At 43.0% G+C, this 19,172-nt stretch overlaps 1 protein-coding gene across 1 annotated transcript in view; it reads right to left on the bottom strand.

The window, feature by feature from the left end:
* Positions 1-19,172, bottom strand: part of LOC139584567 (low-density lipoprotein receptor class A domain-containing protein 3-like) — a 154,867-nt gene that overhangs the window by 47,987 nt on the left and 87,708 nt on the right. The window contains exons 3-4 of the mRNA XM_071416578.1: positions 6,585-6,710; positions 5,583-5,717 (exon numbers count right to left, since the gene is read on the bottom strand). Of these exons, the coding sequence (XP_071272679.1) occupies positions 5,583-5,717; positions 6,585-6,710 (261 nt within the window). The remainder of the gene's footprint in view (positions 1-5,582; positions 5,718-6,584; positions 6,711-19,172) is intronic.

The following is a 19,172-nucleotide window of genomic DNA, read 5'->3' as shown; positions in this document are numbered from 1 at the left end:
TTTCAAATACTGAGGAATGATCTTTCACAATGGATGTTAGAAACAGATTTTGTTGACTTGTGTGAGGCAAAGAAAAAAATGGTGGTGTACGTGGTGAGTTAAGACAATTAGAAAGAAGACATTGCCAAATGGGCACATATGGAGGCATTCTGGAGACAGACCATATCTTCACCACACCCCCCTCCCCTTCTTCTTGATGCAACATTTTATATTATACTCAAAACACATTATCTTCACACATATTTTAGATGCTTTCACTGACAGCCGCTACAATCAGCTAGACCTATTGCCATGCCTAATAACCAAATTGTGGGCTTCCCAAACACACTTATGATTTGAAACAATCCACAGCTATTTTTATTAAAGAAGCTTATGATCATCTGTGGCTAAGTCATGCTCCCTGTTGAAGTATATTGAATGATTTTATTTAGACAGGAGTAATTACATAATTTTGATAAAAATTAATTTACTTTAGTGCAATGTCTTCTTTCCAATTCGTAAGAGCATCAGATACATGTTCTACACATACTGAGACAGAGGGGCGCTGTTTCCCTTGCTCGGATGGTTTAACTGAGATTGATGCATCTTTCTGTCGGCGCGTGTCGCGGTCAAATAAATGATCTATATTTCAATATTTTATTTGGCAAGGAGGTGCGGTAGGACGGGCTAAGGCCCTCCCATAATATCGACCCTGGTTACTGAAGCAACAAAGTCCCACTAAGCGCAAACCAGATGGGATGGCATATCGCTGCTGATTGCTGTAGCAGCCATGCTGGTTAAGTGTTCCTTTCAATTCTAAATAAAAAAAAAATATATTTTTTTTATTTCACCTTTATTTAACCAGGTAGGCTAGTTGAGAACAAGTTCTCATTTGCAACTGCGACCTGGCCAAGATAAAGCAGTGTGAACAGACAACAACACAGAGTTACACATGGAGTAAACAAATCACAGACATTGTCACCAGCAAAGCACCCCCACACCATCACAACTCCTTCTCCATTCTTCTTGGTGGGAACCACACTCACAGAGATCATTCGTTCACCTACTTTGTGTCTCACCAAGACATGGCGTTTGGAACCAAAAATCTCAAATTTGGACTCATCAGACCAAAGGTCAGATTTCCACCGGTCTCATGTTCATTGCTCGTGTTTCTTGGCCCAAGCAAGTCTCTTCTTCTTATTGGTGTCCTTTAGTAGTGGTTTCTTTGCAGCAATTAGACCATGAAGGCCTGATTCACGCAGTCTCCTCTGAACAGTTGATGTTGTGATGTGTCTGTTACTTGAACTCTGTGAAGCATTTATTTGGGCTGCAATTTCTGAGGCTGGTAACTCTAATGAACTTATCCTCTGCAGCAGAGGTAACTCTGGGTCTTCCTTTCCTGTGGCGGTTATCATGAGAGCCAGTTTCATCATAGTGCCTGATGATTTTTGCGACTGCACCTTAATGTCTTAGAGTAATGATGGACTGTCATTTCTCTTTGCTTTTTTGAGCTGTTCTTGCCATAATATGGACTTGGTCTTTTACCAAATAGGGCTATCTTCTGTATACCACACCTACATTGTCACAACACAACTGATTGGTTCAAACGCATTAAGAAGGAAAGAAATTCCACAAATTAACTTTAAAGAGAGGCACACTTGTTAATTGAAATGCATTCCAGGTGACTACCTCATGAAGCTGGTTGAGAGAATGCCAATAGTGTGCAAAGCTGTCATCAAGGCAAAGGGTGGCTACTTTGAAAAGTCTCAAATATAAAATATATTTAGATTTGTTTAACACTTTTTTGGGTACTACATGATTCCATATGTGTTATTTCATAGTTTTGATGTCTTCACTATTATTCTACAATGTAGAAAATAGTAAAAATAAAGAAAAACCCTTGAATGAGTAGGTGTGTCCAAACTTTTGACTGGTACTGTATATGTGAGGGGGAGTGGTAAACAAAGGAAGTCACTGTAGTTCGTTCCTCTTCAAGGAATGCTGCAGGATACCCTTGAGGAGGACACTTGGTTTTGTTGTGAAGGGATATGAATGTAAATGTTTCTGTCCATCCTCAACTCTACCCTGCACTTGAGAGATGGCTACCTTATGTAGAGTACATAGTCATTGAACACTGGTCACTTTACTAATGATTACATACTGTTTTACCCACTTGATATGTATATACTGTATTCTAGTCATGACTTATGATCTATAACTACTGGTATACATAACTTTTCTATTCCTACTGTCTATACACACCATTACCACATGTATGTGTAGATATGTATAGATTGTATTTGGATTAGTGTTACAGTGCTATTTGGGTTGTTAATTGGTTTCGTTCCAAACATCTCTTGAAAATTATTATTTGTGTACTTGTTTGACATTTTACTGCATTGTTAGGTGCTAGTAACATAAACATTTAGCTAAACTGTGTACACGACCAATAAACGTTCATTTGACAAACATTGCATCTGTATTCAAATGCTCATTGGATGCTGAAATAGGAGTACGGTTTGGGACTAGGGACATAAAACAGAGCTTTGGTAGAAAGTGGATGTGAACAATAATGAAGATGTTTTCAGAGCCTTTGTGCACTATACTCTACATGAAGTAACTAGCATAATCCCCACTGCATTTCTGAATATTGTTCGGAATGTAAATATTTTATGACAATCTCTATTTGAAAATGTTTATGTTGAATGTCCACAGTTTACTATGAAGGGAGGTGTTGAGTATTCAAACACACAGAGTGCCAAAACAAAACAAAAAAATCTCTCTCTCACACACACACACACACACACACACACACACACACACACACACACACACACACACACACACACACACACACACACACACACACACACACACACACACACACACAAATTCAATGGCTATACTTTCAAAAAATGTCCCTTCGTAGCAGATTTGAAATAACTTTCATTCTGTGAATTAATATTACTGTCTCCAACTTTCCATCTAACAGAGAACACTTCATCTACAGCTCTCTGCATGTCTCATACTATTTCACATTCACAAACTTCTCATTCTGATATTAGACTGCTGAAGGTCAGGGAGTTATACTGGGCGTATTATTGCTTTAGTGTGTGTGTGTTTGGTGCTTGGGCATGCAGAGTGTGTCTCTGGTCTCCAGTGTGTTTGTGTGTGTGTCTGGGACGTCTGTGCCCCCGGGCTCTTCTCCTGCTGTGATGAGGCAAAGGGGGGGTCAAACACACAACCCGCCCCCAACCCCCTCTGACACCGTACACCCAAACACAGATTTGTGAGGAAAAGGAAACGCTGCTTTGCCGAATGGGCTTTAATGTTATTTCTGCTTCCTGAATTACAGAGCCCTCCCCCTCCCTCGCTCTGCCTCGGGGCTCGACTCTAGACTACTGCTATCTCTCTCTCACTCTTACTATTCCCTCTCACTCACTTCTATCTATTCAATCATCTTCTGGCTCCCATTTCGCCCTGCCTCTCTCTCTCTCCCTCTCTATCCCTCTCCTTCTATTGATCTCAAATCCCACCTTAGCCTCTCATGCCTTTTATTCCAATTGTTTCTATTGCACGTTTTTCCACCAACTTTACTACACTGCCAACTTTTTTCCAGCTTTTCTTTATATCTGAAAGGTATTGCCGGTATCAAAGCCAAAACTTTTATTTCCAGCAAACAACGTAGTAATCATTTTGGTAAAGTTCTGCCTCTATTTAACAAATTACAAGTCGTATGATATGTTTACCCGAATTGTAATTCGTACAATATGTTATGAATTTGCAATACGTATGAATTACACATTTTTTCTGGCTAACGTTAGTTAGGTGGCTAAGGTTAGCTAGGCTAGGGGTTAGGTTTAGGGGTTAGGAGTTAGGTTAAAGGGTTAAGGTTAGGGGAAGGGTTAGCTAAAAAGTGAAGTAGTTGCAAAGTTGCTAAAATACTAAAGTTGTCTGTGATGAGATTGGAACACGGAACCTTTGGGTGGCTAGACGTTTACATTTTATGCCCACCCATCCACGCGCATTTTGTTTTTACCTTAGGTAACCTTCTGTCTTATGTAACCATACCAAACGTAACATATCATACTAAATTGAGTGTCCTGGATTCTCGGTTTGATCAGTCATGGAAATAAAATGGCTGAAAACATAGATGGAGAACAAACTATAGGATGAAAAATACCTGCATTTTTGCTCAGGTACAGCTGAGTAGCGCTAGCGAAACTGTAAATCATAGTCCATAGATGCTGATAAGTGATTGTCCTGTATTCCATTGTGACATAGCTCCGCGGCTCTGATACCACCATCTGCGAGGGACGCATAGCACCTCCCCACAATTCCCAACCAACGCGTCTCTGGTATGTATCCTCAGTTCATTTGAATGTGTTGACAGTTGGAGAAATTGTTTGAGCTGTGTTAAAATTCTAAAAGGTATGAAAGCTAACAGTCCAATATTCCACTGTTGTGCATACGTGTACACACATTTTGGTAAACATGTACGGGTATGATAAACCCTTAACGCCACTTGGCAAAAAATAAAATAAATGCTCCCACTTTGTATTATTTTTATTTTATTTTATTTTATTTCAATCAAAGTATCAATATAATATCGTCCAAAATAATATTTAGATATGTAACTGTATCCATTTTTCCCTCACCACTATTTTATATTGCTACATTGCATTGTTCGCCACTTTGTCACTTCCCCCTCCAAAAACCCATTACCCAATGAATAAATAGATAAAAAAACATAAAGGCCATCCTCTGCGGCTGTCTAACAAATGGCCCAAATCAGACTGCAGGAATAAAACAATGGAAGGTTAAACAATGAGAGCAAGCTAGATGTAATTATCAGACACGTCAGAGGCAGGTAACCCAAACAACATTCTAACTACATGAGATGGGGAGTGTAGAGAGGAAGAAGGGAGTGTGGGATGACTTCAGGTGGCTTAAAACGGATATTGTGTGTCTTATCTGTCATCTGCAGCACCTCTGCTCTTATTCTAGAGAGAGGCAAAGTCAGAGGGGGGGGGGGGCATAGATTGTGTGTTTGTGTCTCTGTGTGTGTGTGTGCCTGTGGGTGTGTGTTATGCAGTTTAATTTCCCCCTCCTCTTCCTCAGCTCAGAGGGATAATAAACCCTGAGCTTCTCCTCTCTGCGTGCTGCAATTTGTCTTGATGGCAGACCTCTACACGGTTCCTACCTGATGGATCCTGACTCCGGCCTATATCAGGATCAAATCAAATCAAATCAAATTTTATTAGTCACATACACATGGTTAGCAGATGTTAATGCGAGTGTAGCGAAATGCTTGTGGCCACGGAGGTCTGGGAGATGTGTATTGAGGCACATGTGCATGTTAACTTTCTCTGCAGGAACAACAAGCTAGCTTCTTGCTTCTGACTTAAAGTTTACAAAGTTGGCTTGGATTGCAATTGGTAGCAAAGTATTGAATCCTAGTGAGCAATGTTGGATGCTAGTATGGTGCCTTGTGACTGTGAAACCATTAGCATGTAGCCATGTTAGTGTATCGCTAGCGCGTAGCTAGCATGTAGCTGGTGTGTAGCTAGTGGGTAGTTACTATGTAGTGTGTAGCTCCTTACCTGCGGTAGTGACACAGTGTTCCTCGTCACTGTTGTCCTGACAGTTGTCCTGTCCGTTACACAGGAAACTGCGGTCCACACAGCGCCCGTTACGACACTTGAAGCGGGCCTCCAGGCACACCAGAGGGTTACCTGCTGTGAGAGGATCACAACACAGCTCAGAGGTTAGAGGTCAGGGGTTAGGTATGAGATAAACAAACTGTAGGCATTCTTTTGTTTCATTTTTATAACCACCAGCTCCTTAAATTGAAGAGCGGGAGAAACCTAAAAAAACTAGAGAAACCTCAAACCTTGACCACGGTCCAATTGATCAATTTATCAAAGAAATAGAGGGAATTAATGAAAAAATGAAATGCATCACACTGCTTCACACCGCAGAGATACAGTAAAACCATTTGATCTCGGTGTTTGATTAGATACACAAATCCAACTAGCATGAGAGACCTCAGAACACTTCTGAATCCTCTTTGCACTCTTGTGCTGCTTGGCCTTTGTTCCAAGCCTGAGCAGAATGAGGCTGAATTATCTTGTAAGAATATCCAGACAATTAGGCAGTAGAGACATAGTGGTCGGTTCTCAGAGAGCGGCATTCGTAGCACAGAGCACGCGGAAGGAGTGCAGTTCCATTTAAATGGCTAGATTAGATGTGCATCAGCGTGGGGGCCTGCAGGCTAGGCACAGTGTCTCTGACGATGGAGAGTGATTGGCTCGTTAGAAGCTGCTCTGCCGAGATGGAGAGAAACAGGAACAGAGGGAGCCATGTGAGCCCACTCACAAATCCACCACTTCTACATGCTACAGCTAAAGCTGGCTCCCAAATTATCCTTACAAGAGGACAAGTTGCACTGATCATACAGTAGGTCCACAAGACCAACCTGTGTTTAAATACAGTATGTGGTTAAATAGAGAGTGGCTTCCATGACATACTGTACATTAAGGTCATGATGGGGTATTATGCCAGGGTTATTATGGGATGGGAGGTGGTTGCTGTGGGATACTCACTGCATTTCTTTTCGTCGCTCCCGTCAGGACAGTCGCTGAAGCCATTGCAACGGAACCGCCCGATGATACAGTGGATCCCGTTGGCACAGGCGAAGAACGTCAGAGCACACTTGGACTTTATCTTGGCTGTGGGGAGGAGAGGAGAGGAGGGGGAGAAGGGTCTGTTATTAGGATGATGGCAGAAATGACTATGGATGGATGATGCTGCAGTTGTAAATGTCTCATAATAGAGTTGAGCTGTGGGGAAAAGAGAAAAATATGAGAAAGAAGAAAGAATGAGAAGAAGGGAAAGAAGTAGAGGGAGAGAAAGGGAAGGAAGGAGAGAGAGAGAGATGAAGAACAGGACAGTGAGAGAGGGGGAGACAAAGAGTGAGAGGCGAGTGGGAGGGATAGAGGGATGTGGGTCCTACCAGACAATCACTGTATATTACAGGCTGCTGCTCGCATTTCATTCATGGCCTTAAAAAATCCTTCTTATTGACATTCTGGCAATGGTGAGTTCTAATACAGAATGTTACAAATGTAGTTCTGTTATACTAAAAGGTCAGTGAATTTAGCAGTTCTACTTGTCCTGCAGTACTTCTTTGCACTTTTTCTATAGACCTACCCCCCACCTTAAGAGCTACATGTTGGAAACTGAATGGAAAGCAGTTAGGAAGGAGAGCAGACAGAGACAAAGAGAGAACAAAGTGGAGGGAAGCGTTAGTATAGATCCACCATCGATCAATCTAACGGAGGGTAGACGGAGGGAGGGCCAGATCTCAGTGGCTAGCCAGGAGATCGACGAGCCTCCACCCCTATCACCCAGCCCTGTTTAACCCCAGCAGCACCTAACTTTAGCAGCCTGCTTTAGACACATTGATCCCCTCTCTGGAGGAGGAAACACTGTGGAGAAAGTAGCTACACCAGGCAGAGGACAGACAGGGAGATGCGTGGGGAGAAGTCAGACCAGAAAGAACTAGGTTACTTTGGATGCTTTTCAGTCCAGAGCAGATAATTACTTTACAGGGCCTGGATAGGCGTTTTGAGAAGTGCATTGGATTTGCATAGACCCATGGAGTCCGTCCCATAGTGTGACCCAAGCCTGCTATGGCAAGATGATTCCATCTGGGACACTCTGCCGTGAAAATCAAAAAACCTCAGAGCATTATCTAGATTAGAAATCCACTATCTGCGGGGACAGAGAGAGAAGAGAGAGAGCTAAAACCACTTATCCTTCAGAACTTCTACTTCTTAATCTGTACTTTATAATTTATTCAAAATTCAAAGTTCCCTCTGGAAAATGTATGCAACACAAAAGCTTAGTAAATCAGACGCTATAGGAAGAGATCTAACCTTCTGTAGGTGGCATGGTCAACTCAGCAGTCAGTTGAGCAACCACCAGTAACCAGTTAGCCACCAGTATGTGGGCATAGACACTGCATACATAACCGGCGGCTCTAGTAAAACCCAGCATTACAAAGCAAGGCCTCAACCCTCTGAATCACTGACACAGGAAAGGGGTGTAGTGAGTGGGTACGCAGTATATCTCTTAGCCAGCCAACAGCCAAACATCTCCCTGTGTTTTCGCCACTTTGAATAACAAAGAGAATTATTATTGGCCTGTCCATGGCTTGGCACTGCGCCATTTAAAATGCCAGGGGCACACATTTCTCCCCCTACAATCCATTGTGGTAGGCTGATTTATGAGCTCTTTCAAGCTGCAGCGATTATGTGTGGAAGAAGGAGGGGTACGCAGAGTACCCGCATACTCTCTCCTCTCCTCGCTGAAATACAATCCCTCAACACTGGAGCGTCTGGTCTGCCTGTGTGTATGCGTGTGCACGTTTGTGTGTGTGTGTGTGTGTGTGTGTGTGTGTGTGTGTGTGTGTGTGTGTGTGTGTGTGTGTGTGTACAGCCTTTGTTTACAGCCACAGCGGAGGCCCTGAGTGCTTAAAGCCCATTCTGCATGGATGGTATATCACATTCATTAAACTCTGCGGAGAAAAAAGACATGGCTCTGAGTTGTTGTTTTTCTTCATATTTTCTCACTCTCTCTCACTTTGCTGTAGAAAACAATCAAAACAGATTGCCGTCTGTTTCTCACATATCATGTCTTTCTTGCATTTCTTTTGGCCTCCTAAGAAAGTGAGAATTCGAGCAGAGAATGGTTTGTGGCTACATGATTCTGAAGTCTCAATCCACTTCTTTTGTCTGCTCGTTTCCTTCATCATCTACTCATACGAAGGACAGGCGATGAGGATGCACCCCTGGAAAGGGGCCCCTTTCCTTTTTCCCTTTATCCCGGACCCGGGGTGCATCCTCGTCAGTAGTCCAACTAAATGTATTCAACTGAATACTGAATGTGTCTTCCACATTTAGCCCAACCCCTCTAAATCAGAGAGGTGCAGGGTCTGCCTTAATCAACATCCACGTCTTTGGCTTCCAGAGAACAGTGGGTTAACTGCCTTGCTCAGGGGCAGAATGACAGATTTGTACCTTGTCAGCTCGGGGATTCAATCCAGCAACCTTCCGGTTACTGGCCCAATGCTCTAACCTCTAGGCTACTTGCCGCTCCATGCCCTGTCATGGCTACCTTTCCTCTTTCTCCCTCAGCAACCCAGTAGCACCAGTATGGATAGCCACTGTCTGATCCAAGCTTAAATTGTCGGAATTAGTTCAAAAATTCGCATTAATGGTAATTTCAAGGCGGTCGCACAGAAACTGGATTGGTGGGGGTGGAGGGGTGTGGAAGGGGGAAGTTACTGTGCTTATAGCTTCATTCACATCTCTTTGGGGTCACCTCGTCCTTCAGAGGCAGAGCAGAGCGCAGCTCTCAGGACATAAAAAAACTATCAAAGTTAATTAGAGAAGCTACACAGTTTTGGGTAAAAAAGAGGGGGAGCGGAGAGGGGAGAGACTTTACAAAATAAAAAAATCAGACCCTGTTATTAAATGTCCCTTGTTTATTCCTCTGTGAAGGTGTTCTTTGTTTTTGTTGCCTGGAATCCCTTGCTCTCCACCTCTCTAAATTTAAGTACTTTCTTGTTTCTTTTCCAGAGCATTGTCCTTCAACCTCTCCCACTCCCTCCCCCCACTCCTATCATGCGCTCCCTCTTAGTTGAACTTCTCTAATTCTGGGCCAAGTTTTTCCCCTTCCCCTCTGAGCCTAAATAGAAGTTGTTTACAAAAAACAGCCCCAGCATTTTTTGTGTGGCTTCCAAAGTCAGTGGGGGTGTTCAGCTCAGCAGTACAAAATAAAACGAATGCGCCTGCAGTCAAGTAAGGCCAATACCAGTAGGAAAATAAAATTGAAGCATATTTACTGCATTTCTACACAATTTAAAAACTCAAAAATTGTATTTTGAGAACAGCAAAAAATAACCTAAATTTACTTCAGACTTTATTACCTTGTTGCTGTAGCTTCATTTACAGTGCATTCGGAGTATTCAAGTATTCAGACCCCTAGACTTTTTCCACATGTTGTTATGTTACAGCCTTATTCTAAAATGCATTAAATAGATGTTTTCTCTCATCAATCTACACACAATACCCAACAATGACAAAGCGAAAACAGGTTTTTAGAAATGTTTGAAAATGTATAAAAAAAAAAAAACTGAAATACTTTATTTACATAAGTATTCAGACCCTATGCTATGAGACTCAAAATTGAACTCAGGTGCATCCTGTTTCCATTGATCATCCTTGAGATGTTTCTACAACTTGATTGGAGTCCACCTGGGGTAAAAACACTGCTATGCACTATCTACATAAGCACCGTGATTAAAACTCTAGCTTAGTTTCATGTCAAATCAAACAGCAGTTACAGTACCTAGCCCAAGTCATCTACACAGGGGTGGGAAACTCCAGTCCTCGATTGGTGTCACACTTTTTCTCCATCCCTAGCAAACACAGCTGATTAATCAAATTGCATTGTAAACTGAAGGTCATGATTAGGTGATTATTGGAGTCAGGTGTGTTAGCTGGGGCAAAAAAAGGCACTCGAGGACTGGAATTACAGCCATCTTTACCTGCCAATTGATGCCGCTGGCGCAAAGGCACACACACACACGCACCCACACACACACTTGATGGGTGCTTTTCCTTTCAAATCCTTCCTAAACCTTATACTAGAGAACATTCTTAATTGCAAATATGTTTGCCATAAAAGCCTCTAAGCACCGAAGAGCATGATAGTTTTAGCTTTAATTAAATACTTTAGATTTTTTCCTAACAGCATCCCTCCTACCTTCTCCTCTCCTTCCGCAGCCAATACTTTCCCTCTTTATTTTCCTTCCCCCTCAGCACATCCCCCTCAGCCCCTCCTTCCTTCCTTCTCTCCCTCGCTCCATAAGAAAATACGTCTCTGAGCACAGGTGGACCAGGTCGTGACGAGCATGCATGAGCGAGAGTGAGGAGTGACATGGAGCGGAGGGGAATAAAATAAAATAGAGAAAAGAGAGAGAGAGAAAAGAGAGAAGAGAGAGAGAGAGAGAGAGAGAGAGAGAGAGAGAGAGAGAGAGGAAAAGGCTGAGGAGTTGAAAGGATATTCTCTGACCTTGCCTGTGCGTTTGTGTGGGAAGGAAAATCGATGGGTAATGGAGTCTGGGTGAAAGCAAGGAGGGCACATAGAGACAGAGGCAGTCTGCTAGGAGGTTGGGAGATCAAACTAATCAATCTGGCTCCTTCAGAGTCCTGGCCCAGTCTGACGTTGTACAATGCAATAAACATCTGAGGGAGAACAATGTACAGTAGGTTGGCACTAAAGAGCAGCCTTCGGCCTTGCTCTCTCTTGGCCCTGAAACGTTAATGGAACTTTTCGATCACGCCCGGGCCAGCAACGTTCAGGTGATATTAGAAGGGGAGCAGTGACTCCTGGACACTGTATGTCTTTGCAATGATTGAAAATCAGTCTACATCATAAACTGTCAAGGCACTATGTGCAACCTTCTGTCAAGAAAAGTGTGTGCTATATCAAATATGTGGCGCCGAAGGAGCTGCTGTTTTACAATCCCGTAACCAATTGTGCTATTGTGTATGTTTTGTCGTGTTATTTGTAACTTATTTTGTACATAATGTTTCTGCCACCGTGTCTTATGACCGAAAAGAGCTTATTGATATCAGGGCAGCGATTACTCACCCCGTACTGGAGAAATTCTTCTTCCTCACGAGTCGAGCGGGAGGGATTTACTCCAGACACGTGACAAGGCCCTCATCCCCGTCATTCGCAGGAAGAAAAGACGGAGGTATCGCTGACGACGGTCCGGGTGCCTTGTAAGGATCCATCGCCGAGAGGGTAATCTACCTTTACCATCGGTCCTATTAGCCAACGTAGAATCAATCAATCAATAATAAAATAGATGAACTACGAGCACGTATATCCCATCAACGGGACATTAAAAACGGTAATATCTTATGCTTCACCGAGTCGTGGCTGAACGACGACATGAATAACATACAGTTGGTGGGTTTTAAGCTTTTTCGGCAGGATAGAACAGCGGCCTCTGGTAAGACAAGGGGCGGCGGCCTATGCATATTTGTAAACAACAGCTGGTGCACGAAATCTAAGGAAGTCTCCAGGTTTTGCTCGCCTGAGGTAGAGTATCTCATGATAAGCTGCAGACCACACTATTTACCAAGAGAGTTTACATCTATATTTTTCGTAGCTGTCTATATACGACTGCAGACTGATGCTGGCACCAAAACCGCACTCAATGAGCTGTATACGGCCATAAGCAAACAGGAAAACGCTCATCCAGAGGCGGCGCTCCTAGTGGCCGGGGACTTTAATGCAGGGAAACTCAAATCAGTTTAACCGAATTTCTATCAGCATGTTCAATGTGCAACCAGAGGGGAAAAAACTAGACCACCTTTACTCCAGACACAGAGACGCGTACAAAGCTCTCCTTCCATTTGGCAAATCTGACCATAATTATATCCTTCTGATTCCTGCTTACAAGCAAAAACTAAACCAGGAAGCACCAGTGACTCGGTCAACAAGAAAGTGGTCAGATGAAGCAGATGCTAAGCTACAGGACTGTTTTGCAAGCACAGACTGGAATATGTTCCGGGATTCTTTCGATGGCATTGAGGAGTACACCACATCTGTCGCTGGCTTCATCAATAAGCGCATCGATGACGTCATCCCCACAGTGACCGTACGTACATACGCCAACCAGAAGCCAATGATTACAGGCAACATCCGCACTGAGCTAAAAGGTAGAGCTGCCGCTTTCCAGGAGGGGGACTCTAATCCGGGAGCTTATAAGAAATCCTGCTAGGCCCTCCGATGAACCATCAAACAGGCAAAGCATCAACACAAGGCTAAGATTGAATCGTACTACACCGGCTCCGACGATGTGGCAGGGCTTGCAAACTATTACAGTCTACAACGGGAAACACAGCCACGAGCTGCCCAGTGACACAAACCTACCAGACGAGCTAAATTACTTCTATGCTCGCTTCAAGGTAAGTAGCACTGAAACATGCATGAGAGCACCAGCTGTTCCAGACGACTGTGTGATCTACGCTGTCCGTAGTTTTTAAACAGGTCAACATTCACAAGGCCGCAGGGCCAGACGGATTACCAGGACGTGTACTCCGAGCATGCGCTGACCAACTGGCAAGTGTCTTCACTGACATTTTCAACCTGTCCCTGATTGAGTCTGTAATACCAACATGTTTCAAGCAGACCACCATAGTCCCTGTGTCCAAGAACACTAAGGTAACCTGCTTAAATGACTACCGACCCGTAGCACTCACGTCTGTAGCCATGAAGTGCTCTGAAAGGCTGGTCATGGCTCACGTCAACACCATTATCCCAGAAACCCTAGACCCACTCCACTTTGCATACCGCCCCAACAGATCCACAGATGATGCCATCTCTATTGCACTCAAAACTGCTATTTTCCACCTGGACAAAAGGAACACCTATGTGAGAATGCTATTCATTGACTACAGCTCAGTGTTCAACACCATAGTGCCCTCAAAAATCATCACTAAGCTAAGGACCCTGCGACTAAACACCTCCCTCTGCAACTGGATCCTGGACTTCCTGACGGGATGCCCCCAGGTGGTAAGGATAGGTAACAACACATCCGCCACACTGATCCTCAACACGGGGGCCCCTCAGGGGTGCGTGCTCAGTCCCCTCCTGCACTCCCTGTGCACTCATGACTGCATGGCCAGGCACGACTCCAAAACCATCATCAAGTTTTCTGATGACACAACAGTGGTATGCCTGATCACTGACAATGATGAGACAGCCTATAGGGAGGAGGTCAGAGACCTGGTCGTGTGGTGCCAGGACAACAACCTCTCCCTCAATGTGATCAAGACAAAGGAGATGATTGTGGACTACAGGAAAAGGAGGACCGAGCACGGTGCCATTATCATCGACGGGGCTGCAGTGGAGCAGGTTGAGAGCTTCAAGTTCCTTGGTGTCCACATCACCAACAAACTATCATGGTCCAAACACACTAACATGCTGACCAGACTGGACACGTCGCGTGCGCGAGCGTCGCAAAATAAATTAAGAAATCCATGTTATTCAATTATTGCACCCACACTGCTGTCTGCGATGCCAAGGGCTAAAATAGAACTCCTTTCTATTTCTGACGCAGATCACGCTGCAAGTCATGCCTCTCCCATCTCCTCATTGGTTTATAGAAGCAGGTTGAAAGACGAAATGTTTTGCAGGTTGTTGTGTTAATACTATGAAAGTGTAGATGCCAAACGCCATATAAGTTCAAAGATGAAAAAGCCTGGAAGGAGGAGAGATGACTAGAAACAATTCGGTTGGCCGTTTTATGTGTGGATTAACTTCTCTAGGATAGGGGGCAGCATTTTCACTTTGGATGAATAGCGTGCCCAGAGTGAACTGCCTCCTACTCTGTCCCAGATGCTAATGTATACATATTATTATTACTATTGGATATAAAACACTCTGAAGTTTCTAAAACTGTTTGAATGATGTCTGTGAGTATAACAGAACTCATATGGCAGGCAAAAACCTGAGAAAAAATCCAAACAGGAAGTGAGAATTCTGAGGCTGGTCGATTTTCAACTCATCGCCTATAGAAATCCAAGTGGGATATGGTTCTGTTTGCACTTCCTACGCCTTCCACTAGATGTCAACAGTCTGTAGAACATTGAATGAAGCTTCTACTGTGATGTGGGGCTGGATGGGAGGTGTTTGAGTCAGTGGTCTGGCAGAGTGCCAGTTCCTGGTCATGCGCATTCCACATGATATCGCCTTGCGTTCCATTACTTCTGTAGACACAAAGGAAATCTCCGGTTGGAACGTTATTGAATATTTATGATAATCAATCTTCAGGATGTTGTTCTCTACTTAGTTTGACAAGTTTATTCGACCTGTAATATAACTTTTTGAAGTTTTCGTCCGATGTTCGCCTGGACCTGCGCGAGCGTTTGGACATGTGTACTAAACGTGCTAGCAAAATTAGCTACTTGGACATAATTAATGGACATTATCGAACAAAACAACAATTTATTGTGGAACTAGGATTCCTGGGAGTGCATTCTGATGAAGATCATCAAAGGTAAGGGAATATTTATGATGTAATTTTGTATTTCTGTTGAGTCCAACATGGCGGAGAAATGTTGTTTATATCTGAGCGCCGTCTCAGACTATTGCATGGTTTACTTTTTCCGTAAAGTTTTTTTGAAATTTGACACAGCGATTGCATTAAGAACAAGTGTATCTTTAATTCTATGTAAAACATGTATCTTTCATCAAAGTTTATGATGAGTATTTCTGTTATTTGATGTGGCTCTGCAATTTCTCCTGATATTTTGGAGGCATTTCTGAAAATGGCGCCAATGTAAACTGAGATTTGTGGATATAAATGTGCACATTATCGAACAAAACATACATGTATTGTGTAACATGATGTCCTATGAGTGTCATCTGATGAAGATCATCAAAGGTTAGTGATTCATTTTATCTCTATTTCTGCTTTTTGTGACTCCTATCTTTGGTTAGGAAAATGGATGTGTTTTTCTGTGGCTATGTACTGACCTAACATAATCGTTTGGTGTGCTTTCGCCGTAAATCCTTTTTGAAATCAGAAATGTTGGCTGGATTCACAACATGTGTAGCTTTAATTTGGTGTCTTTCATGTGTGATTCCATGAAAGATAGATTTTTATAGTAATTTATTTGAATTTGGCGCGCTGCATTTTTACTGGCTTTTGGCCAAGTGGGACGTTGGCGTCCCACATATCCCTGAGAAGTTAATTGTCGGAGTAGAGGACCTTGTGAATTTCAGGTAAAATAACAACTCAATGTTTATATCCTAGGACAAATTAGCTAGCAACAGCAAGCTAGCTAAATAGGAGTTTGGTTCAGAGTTTGTTTTGATATTTTAACCTGCGTGTCGTGATTGCGTTTGGTGTAGGGGGACAAAATAAATATATGCACGATAGCGCACGATGGCGCATGCATTCCGTGTAAGACAGCCGTGAAGAGGGCACAACAAAGCCTATTTCCCCTCAGGAGACTGAAAATATTTGGCATGGATCCTCAGAAGGTTCTACAGCTGCACCATCGAGAGCATCCTGACTGGTTGCATCACTGCCTGGTATGGCAACTGCTCGGCCTCCAACCACAAAACACTACAGAGGGTAGTGCATACGGCCCAGTACATCACTGGGGCCAAGCTTCCTGCCATCCAGGACCTCTAAATCAGGCGGTGTCAGAGGAAGGCCCTAAAAATTGTCGAAGACTCCAGCCACCCTAGTCATAGACTGTTCTCTCTGCTACCGCACGCCAAGCGCCAAGAATAGGTCCAAAAGGCTTCTTAACAGCTTCTACCCCCAAGCCATAAGACTCCTGAACAGCTAATCAAAGGGCTACCCACACTCCTCTTTTACGCTGCTGCTACTCTCCGTTTATAATCTATGCATAGTCACTAACTCTACCTACATGTACATATTACCTCAATTACCTTGACTAACTGGTGCCCCCGCACATTGATTCTGTACCGGTACCCCCTGTATACAGCCTCGCTATTGTTATTTTACTGTTGGTGTTTATTATTTGTTACTTTTAATTTCAATTTTTTACTCAACATTTATTTGTATTTGTTTTCTTAAAGCACTGTTGGTTTAAGGGTTTGTAAATATGCATTTCACTGTTACACCTATTGTATTCGGCGCATGTGACAAATAAAAATTTGATTTGATGAAAATTGAATGCATCTTCCTTTAGAAAGCTGGCTTTGACTGGCGCAGCGGTCTAAGGCAATGTATCTCAGTGCAAGAGGCGTCACTATAGTACGTGGTTCGAATCCAAGCTGTATCAAATCCGGCCGCCATGATTGGGAGTCCCATAGGGCAGCGCACAATCGGCCCAGCATCGTCCGGATTTCCCTCTGGGAAAGGCCTTCCCCTCTGGGATTTACTGATGGCCACATTTTTTTACACCTCGTACTTTTTCTGCCTCTATATATTCTCATCTCTCCCTCACTCTGTCCTTTGTATATCTCTTCCTCCTCCTCTCCGTGCCCCCTTCATTAAGGCTGGGGGTTAATCTCAACTATGAGGGCCAGGTCCAGTATGCCCAGTCACCCCCTTACCTCTTCTTGCAACCCAGGCAATACATAAAACACACATACAGTACCAGTGAAAAGTTAGGACAACTCATTCCAGGGTTTTTATTTATTTTTACTATTTTCTACATTGTTGAATAATAGTGAAGACATCAAAACTATGAAATAACACATATGGAATCATGTAGTAACCAAAAAAGTGCTAAACAAATCCAAATATATTTTATATTTGAGATTCTTCAAAGTAGCCACCCTTTGCCTTGATGACAGCTTTGTAAATTCTTGGCATTCTCTCAACCAGCTTCAGGCGTTAGTCATCTGGAATGCATTTCAATTAACAGGTGTGCCTTGTTAAAAGATAATTTGTGGAATTTCTTTCCTTCTTAATGCGTTTGAGCCAATCAGTTGTCTTGTGACAAGATATACTTGTGTAGTATGCTAGCCCCGTAAAGGGAGAGGATACAACACAAGGAAATTCTCAAAGCTGCTAATGAGAACCTTGACAACCTTGTACCTAGCCGGTGGGGATTCCGGTGGGGTGCCCCCACCCAGGCAGTGGCAGTGTTGGCAACACTAGCTGCAGTAACCCATGGGGAGGGGGGTCACACTCGGACATTCAGAGAGTGGGTATATTATCGTGACCTTGGTGACACAAAATCAAAAGTCTGACTGCATGGAGATGCTTGGGAATATGGTCAATACGGGTGACCGTATTGTGGGTGTTTCAGGGAAAAGGTGTACATTTGACCTCCATCATCTAGGATGTGACAATGGTTAATAAAATCTCTCAATTTCTGCCCATTTTTTGCATGGTCTTGCAGGTCTTCTCATGCAGCTGCAACGGTAAGTGCATTTGTAAATCAAGACCTTTCTTGAGTTGGGCTCTGGGATGGTGCAATTGTTGAGAATGTGAGCTTATGGTTGTGTGGGGGGAAAGGGTTGAGTGTGTGTGGGTGTATGTGTATGTGTGTATCCCACAACTGTTGCGAAGGAGTAAAAGATGTTAGGGACAATAGAGGATGATCCACAGCTATATATAATACAAATCGAGGTGAGGGCGATGGAAATGCATTTGGCAGTTGATCTACTTCAATTCAGTAAATGGCACTGTGTGCTCTTTTCAAAGGATGGATCCCAGTCGGTTCAGGGCTATGGGATACGAGAGGGGGGGGTCGGGGGTGGTCCTCGGGATGAGGGCTTTTAGCGGGTGGAATAGTAGGGACCAATTGGAGGTTTACTTAGTAGCAATGCAAATATCATGGTACAGCTATATAGACACTCAATCATCATGTTACTTTTTAAATGGTACGTTTACAAACATATATTTTGATAAAAATAATTGAAAGTTGTGTCTCATTATGGTAAGTGGTGAAATAATTATAGCCAGTTACAATTGTAATGGCCTAGCAGATAATAAGAAGACGATCAGTATTTACCTGGCTAAAAGAGAAGGAATATAATATCTATTGTTTACAGGAAACCCATTCAACAATTTTAGATGAAGTTTTGTGGAAAAAGAACTGGGGGGCGTAAAATATTTCTCCCATGGGCAAAGAAATTCAAAAGAGGTGATGGTTTTAATTAACAGTAATTTTGATCCAAATGTGCAAATTGTCCAAACAGAATATCAAGGTAGATGGAATATTTTAAATATGTTATTGGACAATTAACAGATATGGCTTATACGGTCCGAATAATGATGATCCTAGCTTTTGAAAATATAAGAATTTATGAACTCTACAGGCAACACTAAACTCTATTATTATGGTGGGAGATTTTAATACGGTCTTAAATACCTCTATGGACCGGAAAGGAAATCACACTACAAACTATCACCCTCAGGCACTTAAGGAAATCACAAATGTCATGGATATATTGGAATTAGTGGATATATGGAAACTTAAATACCCTGACCTAGTGAGATATACATGGCGGAGGCTTAATCAAGCCTCAAGCATCCCAATGCCCGACAGACCACCCCCGACCCCCTTGACTACTTTCTTATGCCATTCTCTCTGGCACAAAAAGTTTAAAAAGTT

Source organism: Salvelinus alpinus, chromosome 9, assembly GCF_045679555.1.
Source record: "Salvelinus alpinus chromosome 9, SLU_Salpinus.1, whole genome shotgun sequence".
NCBI lineage: Eukaryota > Metazoa > Chordata > Actinopteri > Salmoniformes > Salmonidae > Salvelinus > Salvelinus alpinus.
This window is presented reverse-complemented; position numbering and strand designations above follow the sequence as displayed.